This window comes from Oncorhynchus keta, chromosome 1 (assembly GCF_023373465.1).
Source record: "Oncorhynchus keta strain PuntledgeMale-10-30-2019 chromosome 1, Oket_V2, whole genome shotgun sequence".
Lineage (NCBI taxonomy): Eukaryota > Metazoa > Chordata > Actinopteri > Salmoniformes > Salmonidae > Oncorhynchus > Oncorhynchus keta.
In genome coordinates, this window is record NC_068421.1 from 60,380,964 (window position 1) to 60,388,463 (window position 7,500).

Below are 7,500 nucleotides of genomic sequence, written 5' to 3' on the forward strand. Positions count from 1 at the left end.
CTCCATGTCGTCAGACAGCTGATCCAGCATGTCCTCATGGTTACAGGTTGTCAAGGCAGTATGTTCAGTATGTGTTCAGTATGTTCAGTATGTTTTCAGCGGGTTCAGTATGTTCAGTATGTTCAGCACGTTCAGCATGTTCATGGTTCTCAGACAGGACAGGGCAACAGCTAGAAGAGGGCAGGAATATACCTGACGAGATGTTGCATGAGATCTGTTTGTTCTGCTTACTCTATGTAGCGTGTGTGTGTGTGTGTGTGTGTGTGTGTGTGTGTGTGTGTGTGTGTGTGTGTGTGTGTGTGTGTGTACGTTTGTGTCTTACATCTAAAGCTTTCTCAGTGCTCTCCAGATATGGACAGTCTTTTTGTAGTCTCTCCAAGATCACTATGTCAGCACCTTTACAGCATAACTTCAGCCCTCCCTCTGGCTCCCGCACTGCACACACAACAACATACATCAGAGGATAGAGCAGATCTACACATGTCAGGAGAATACATCAAGACCAGAGACTGGGGGATAGAGAGATAAAGGGAGAGAAAGGGAAAGGTGCCAGGATAGGGGAGCTGTGGGGCAGATGCATCCAGTCTCACTCAGGTAGTCACTAGATAGCAATGCTAGAAAGGACAAAAGAGGCAATTCTGTCAGATCTTTTGAGAAAGTACATAATTAGTGTATATTTGTTAGGGGTAAGCTCAGGGTTATATATTCCTCCTTCTAGCATGGTCAAATGGTAACGTCAGTCTCACCCAGTACAGACATGTCTGGTGAAGTCGAGCAGGGTGAGGGAGCTGGTAGTTGTGTTTGAGGCCCAGCTCACTGACTGTCAGAGAGTCCCTGGTCCTGGAGAGGAAGACCCAGCCCAGCTCCCTGCCTGCCCACACCAGGGCCTCTTCGTCTGGGGACGCAGCCTGGTACACCATTCTGGCAGGCAGGGAGTGCCAGTGCAGTGAGGAACTGTCTGCTCTATGTGCACTGCTGCCCCCTCAACCTGTCCTCCACCACTGGTCAGACAGATACAGACCCCCTCAGAAGAATAGGTTCCAGCTCAGGTCTAATGTCTGGGGGAGCCAGAGGTGGGGCAGAGATCTTTATTTTACTAGGCAAGTAAGTTATGAACAAAATCTTATTTACAAAGACGGCCTAACCTGGTCAAACCCGGATGACACTGGGCCAATTGTGAATGGAACCAGGGACTGTAGTGACACCTCTTGCACTGAGATGCAGTGCCTTAGACTGCTGCGCCACTCGGGAGCCCTTCCTGACGGATTTGACTATGTGCAAATAATACTGGACTGAACCGGATAATGTATATAGTATGTTTTTGTCGACAATAATATGTAACATCTGAACCTGGATCATTACCTGTGATTCCTCTGCACTGACGCATCTCGTGAAAAAATGCAAGAAAGAGAAATGAAGACATTTGCAGATAGAGTGGGGATAGAGGGCTGTCTATTCTAATATCAGACAAAGAGTAGTAGTAGACAGTGGGCAGATGGGGAGTGTGATTCCAGATCACACCTTGACTCTAGAGGGCTGGACCATCATTAAATATTTAGCACTTATAGGCATGTCTATTTGAATATTTAAGGGTGCCCTGATTTGTCATACAGTGCCCAGAACTTCCAGTCAGCCTGTAACTCAAACTCTCAGTCTGACACTCACATATGTAGGTCTGGGTCATTGGTCAGATGCAAACAAAAGTGAGTTCAGTCACTGCCTTTCCAAACCAGGGACCAAACTGAGAACCCTCTGCACAATAACACAAGGTACTTCAGACCCTAGTAGTGGTGAAACCAAATCTAACACATACAGACAGAGGCAGACTGCTCCCAGGTCATAGGCCATCCATACTAGATAGTACTAGATGTGTGACAGACAGAGGCAGACTGCTCCCAGGTCATAGGCCATCCGTACTAGATAGGACCTGAACGAGGTCATCACTAGTACTATCACTCACCACAATGATGACCTCGTTCAGGTCCTATCACTCACCACAATGATGACCTCGTTCAGGTCCTATCACTCACCACAATGATGACCTCGTTCAGGTCCTATCACTCACCACAATGATGACCTCGTTCAGGTCCTATCACTCACCACAATGATGACCTCGTTCAGGTCCTATCACTCACCACAATGACGACCTCGTTCAGGTCCTATCACTCACCACAATAACGACCTCGTTCAGGTCTCTATCACTCACCACAATGATGACCTCGTTCAGGTCCTATCACTCAACACAATGATGACCTCGTTCAGGTCCTATCACTCACCACAATGACGACCTCGTTCAGGTCCTATCACTCACCACAATAACGACCTCGTTCAGGTCTCTATCACTCACCACAAATGGCGACCTCGTTCAGGTCCTATCACTCAACACCTTCTCAATCTGAGTCATCTTGACTCTGTGCCGACCAACATTACACAGGATCTTACTGTCTGAGCCTGAGGGGCTGTAAAGTCTATTTGAAATCGGACACTGTGGTGGGATTAACCACAAGATTAGCTTTAAAACGGTATAAGATACATGTATGTTTGAGGCATTTTAATGATGAGATTTGTGTTGTTTTGAATTTGGCGCCCGGCACTTTCATTGGCTGTTGTCATGTCATCCCTTTAACGGGATTGCAGCCCTAAGAAGTTTTAACCCAACTTATCTAGTGTTACATGTAAATATGATGTAATGCATGTTATTCTATGCAAGGACTAATGTCTATTGACAATTGATGAATATTGATAAGAAGAATGAAAAAGCTTTCTTTATAGGGATTTCGTGAATAATCTGATAAACTTTTCTTAGCATTGAAGTGTATTTGTTTTATAACATTTTTCCACGTGCCTCTCCATTAAAACACACTGAGATAAAATGTCTGAATAATTATTTAGCTATATAATAAGAAACATTGCGTATACGTATAGGGTATCTATCAGACAAGGTAGAAGACCACTCGATGAGTCATCACACTCTGAAAGGTATGTCTCATTTCAACTTTAAATGTTCTATTTCATAGACCTTATAATTGATCTGTTAGGGGAGGAAAAAAGGATCCATTTTAAAGTATTGGAGCAGGGCCTATGTATGTGTGCTGAGTCCCGGTGTATATGAACATGCCATAGGCTGTTCTGCATTGCAAAGGACTGTTCCGCTCAGCAGGATGTGTTCACCGTCCAGAGGGTGGTGCTCTCCCCTCCAGTGGAGCTCTCCTCGGGTGGTGTGCGGATGACTGTTGGGCCCCTCACACAACACACTGCCTGAGAGACGGAGAGAGAGGGGGAGAGATAGGGGTGGGGATCGAATAAGAGAAGGAAGGAGGGAGAGAGTGAAAGGGAGGGAGAGAGAGGGTCAGGAAGAAAATGATGCAGGGGTAGAGTGGGTCAGTGGTCATCTCTGTGTGGATGGAGGCCAGCGTCTGCTCTGTTGGGTCAGTGGTCATCTCTGTATGGGTGGCGGCCAGGGTCTGCTCTGTTGGGTCAGTGGTCATCTCTGTGTGGATGGAGACCAGGGTCTGCTCTGTTGGGTCAGTGGTCATCTCTGTGTGGATGGAGGCCAGGGTCTGCTCTGTTGGGTCAGTGGTCATCTCTGTGTGGATGGAGACCAGGGTCTGCTCTGTTGGGTCAGTGGTCATCTCTGTGTGGATGGAGGCCAGGGTCTGCTCTGTTGGGTCAGTGGTCATCTCTGTATGGGTGGCGGCCAGGGTCTGCTCTGTTGGGTCAGTGGTCATCTCTGTATGGGTGGCGGCCAGGGTCTGCTCTGTTGGGTCAGTGGTCATCTCTGTATGGGTGGCGGCCAGGGTCTGCTCTGTTGGGTCAGTGGTCATCTCTGTGTGGATGGAGACCAGGGTCTGCTCTGTTGGGTCAGTGGTCATCTCTGTGTGGATGGAGGCCAGGGTCTGCTCTGTTGGGTCAGTGGTCATCTCTGTATGGGTGGCGGCCAGGGTCTGCTCTGTTGGGTCAGTGGTCATCTCTGTATGGGTGGCGGCCAGGGTCTGCTCTGTTGGGTCAGTGGTCATCTCTGTATGGGTGGCGGCCAGGGTCTGCTCTGTTGGGTCAGTGGTCATCTCTGTGTGGATGGAGACCAGGGTCTGCTCTGTTGGGTCAGTGGTCATCTCTGTGTGGATGGAGGCCAGGGTCTGCTCTGTTGGGTCAGTGGTCATCTCTGTATGGGTGGCGGCCAGGGTCTGCTCTGTTGGGTCAGTGGTCATCTCTGTGTGGATGGAGGCCAGGGTCTGCTCTGTTGGGTCAGTGGTCATCTCTGTATGGGTGGCGGCCAGGGTCTGCTCTGTTGGGTCAGTGGTCATCTCTGTATGGGTGGCGGCCAGGGCTGCTCTGTTGGGTCAGTGGTCATCTCTGTATGGTTGGCGGCCAGGGTCTGCTCTGTTGGGTCAGTGGTCATCTCTGTATGGTTGGCGGCCAGGGCCTGCTCTGTTGGGTCAGTGGTCATCTCTGTATGGTTGGCGGCCAGGGCCTGCTCTGTTGGGTCAGTGGTCATCTCTGTATGGGTGGCAGCCAGGGTCTGCTCTGTTGGGTCAGTGGTCATCTCTGTATGGGTGGCGGCCAGGGTCTGCTCTGTTGGGTCAGTGGTCATCTCTGTGTGGATGGAGACCAGGGTCTGCTCTGTTGGGTCAGTGGTCATCTCTGTGTGGATGGAGGCCAGGGTCTGCTCTGTTGGGTCAGTGGTCATCTCTGTATGGGTGGCGGCCAGGGTCTGCTCTGTTGGGTCAGTGGTCATCTCTGTGTGGATGGAGGCCAGGGTCTGCTCTGTTGGGTCAGTGGTCATCTCTGTATGGGTGGTGGCAAGGGTCTGTCTGCTCTGTTGGGTCAGTGGTCATCTCTGTATGGGTGGCGGCCAGGGTCTGCTCTGTTGGGTCAGTGGTCATCTCTGTATGGTTGGCGGCCAGGGTCTGCTCTGTTGGGTCAGTGGTCATCTCTGTATGGGTGGCGGCCAGGGCCTGCCCTGTTGGGTCAGTGGTCATTACATTTACATTACATTTAAGTCATTTAGCAGACGCTCTTATCCAGAGCGACTTACAAATTGGTGCATACACCTTATGACATCCAGTGGAACAGCCACTTGCATCTAAATCTTTTTGGGGGGGGGGGAGAAGGGGGGTGAGAAGGATTACTTACCCTTACTTACCCTATCCTAGGTATTCCATGAAGAGGTGGGGTTTCAGGTGTCTCCGGAAGGTGGTGATTGACTCCGCTGTCCTGGCGTCGTGAGGGAGTTTGTTCCACCATTGGGGGGCCAGAGCAGCGAACAGTTTTGACTGGGCTGAGCGGGAACTGTACTTCCTCATCTCTGTATGGGTGGCGGCCAGGGTCTGCTCTGTTGGGTCAGTGGTCATCTCTGTATGGTTGGCGGCCAGGGTCTGCTCTGTTGGGTCAGTGGTCATCTCTGTATGGGTGGCGGCCAGGGTCTGCTCTGTTGGGTCAGTGGTCATCTCTGTATGGTTGGCGGCCAGGGCCTGCTCTGTTGGGTCAGTGGTCATCTCTGTATGGTTGGCGGCCAGGGTCTGCTCTGTTGGGTCAGTGGTCATCTCTGTATGGGTGGCGGCCAGGGCCTGCCCTGTTGGGTCAGTGGTCATCTCTGTATGGGTGGCGGCCAGGGTCTGCTCTGTTGGGTCAGTGGTCATCTCTGTGTGGGTGGCGGCCAGGGTCTGCTCTGTTGGGTCAGTGGTCATCTCTGTGTGGGTGGCGGCCAGGGTCTGCTCTGTTGGGTCAGTGGTCATCTCTGTATGGGTGGCGGCCAGGGTCTGCTCTGTTGGGTCAGTGGTCATCTCTGTGTGGATGGAGGCCAGGGTCTGCTCTGTTGGGTCAGTGGTCATCTCTGTATGGGTGGCGGCCAGGGTCTGCTCTGTTGGGTCAGTGGTCATCTCTGTATGGGTGGCGGCCAGGGTCTGCTCTGTTGGGTCAGTGGTCATCTCTGTGTGGGTGGCGGCCAGGGTCTGCTCTGTTGGGTCAGTGGTCATCTCTGTGTGGGTGGCGGCCAGGGTCTGCTCTGTTGGGTCAGTGGTCATCTCTGTATGGGTGGCGGCCAGGGTCTGCTCTGTTGGGTCAGTGGTCATCTCTGTGTGGATGGAGGCCAGGGTCTGCTCTGTTGGGTCAGTGGTCATCTCTGTGTGGATGGAGGCCAGGGTCTGCTCTGTTGGGTCAGTGGCCATCTCTGTGTGGGTGGCGGCCAGGGTCTGCTCTGTTGGGTCAGTGGTCATCTCTGTGTGGGTGGCGGCCAGGGTCTGCTCTGTTGGGTCAGTGGTCATCTCTGTGTGGGTGGCGGCCAGGGTCTGCTCTGTTGGGTCAGTGGTCATCTCTGTATGGGTGGCGGCCAGGGTCTGCTCTGTTGGGTCAGTGGTCATCTCTGTGTGGGTGGCGGCCAGGGTCTGCTCTGTTGGGTCAGTGGTCATCTCTGTGTGGGTGGCGGCCAGGGTCTGCTCTGTTGGGTCAGTGGTCATCTCTGTATGGGTGGCGGCCAGGGTCTGCTCTGTTGGGTCAGTGGTCATCTCTGTGTGGATGGAGGCCAGGGTCTGCTCTGTTGGGTCAGTGGTCATCTCTGTATGGGTGGCAGCCAGGGCCGGTAGCTACTTCACGTTGGTCCCTTTGCAAAAACAACACTGCAGTGACTGAATAATGGAAGTATTATAATATGAATATAATACAAAGAGAGAAGCGGGAATAGAGAGGATCAAAGGCAGAGGGGGAGAAAGGGGAACAAGAGTCATGAACAGGAGACCAGATCGCAAGAGAGACACAGGTTTTGAATTAACATAACTTTTCACAATCTGTGACTGTTCGTAAACCTGCAAGGGGTGCTGAGGAAGCTGAAGCATCAGCCTAGGCATAGAAACTCACCGGGATGATCTGGTCTTCGTGAAGCCACAACACATCTCCCACACATTCAACCTTCCACTGGGATGGGCTGAAACTGAGACTGGAGTGGAGAGAGACAGAAGGACAAAGGAACTGATATTGATTTACACAGAAGTTTGAGGGTTTTACAGTACACATGGGTGTCTCAAATTAGGTTTTTGCCCTGAGAAACAGAGCTGGCCTCTTTGTACTCACCTCTGGGAGATGAGGACATCACAGAGTTATTCATCTGAGAGTCACTGCATCTCTTGGCCTGATGGAGAGAGGAGAAATAGACAGATATATCTCTAACTATCTATGTATCGATCTATATATATATATATATATTAAAAGCCAACATTTACTCCTGAGGTGCTGACCCGTTGCACCCTCTACAACCACTGTGATTATTATTATTTGACCCTACTGGTCATCTATGAACGTTTGAACATCTTGGCCATGTTCTGTTATAATCTCCACCCGGCACAGCCAGAAGAGGACTGGTCACCCCTCAGAGCCTGGCTCCTCTCTAGGTTTCTTCTTAGATTCCTGCCTTTCTAGGGAGTTTTTTCCTAGCAACCGTGCTTCTACATCTGCATTGTTTGCTGTTTTGGGTTTTAGGCTGGGTTTCTGTACAGCACTTTGTGACAA

General features: G+C 51.2%; 1 protein-coding gene and 1 long non-coding RNA gene across 3 annotated transcripts in view; both read right to left on the reverse strand.

Moving 5' to 3' along the window:
- LOC118389780 (uncharacterized) overlaps nucleotides 1-1,899 on the reverse strand; it is a 5,317-nt gene extending 3,418 nt beyond the window's left edge. For both annotated transcript variants that reach the window (XR_004826843.2, XR_008147420.1), the window contains exon 1: nucleotides 323-1,899. This is a non-coding gene — a long non-coding RNA (uncharacterized LOC118389780). The remainder of the gene's footprint in view (nucleotides 1-322) is intronic.
- A 3,220-nt stretch (nucleotides 1,900-5,119) lies between these two features.
- Nucleotides 5,120-7,500, reverse strand: part of LOC127933110 (uncharacterized) — a 3,441-nt gene continuing 1,060 nt past the window's right edge. The window contains exons 2-3 of the mRNA XM_052529812.1: nucleotides 7,066-7,123; nucleotides 5,120-6,931 (exon numbers count right to left, since the gene is read on the reverse strand). Of these exons, the coding sequence (XP_052385772.1) occupies nucleotides 5,145-6,551 (1,407 nt within the window). The 5' untranslated portion in view covers nucleotides 6,552-6,931; nucleotides 7,066-7,123 and the 3' untranslated portion in view covers nucleotides 5,120-5,144. The remainder of the gene's footprint in view (nucleotides 6,932-7,065; nucleotides 7,124-7,500) is intronic.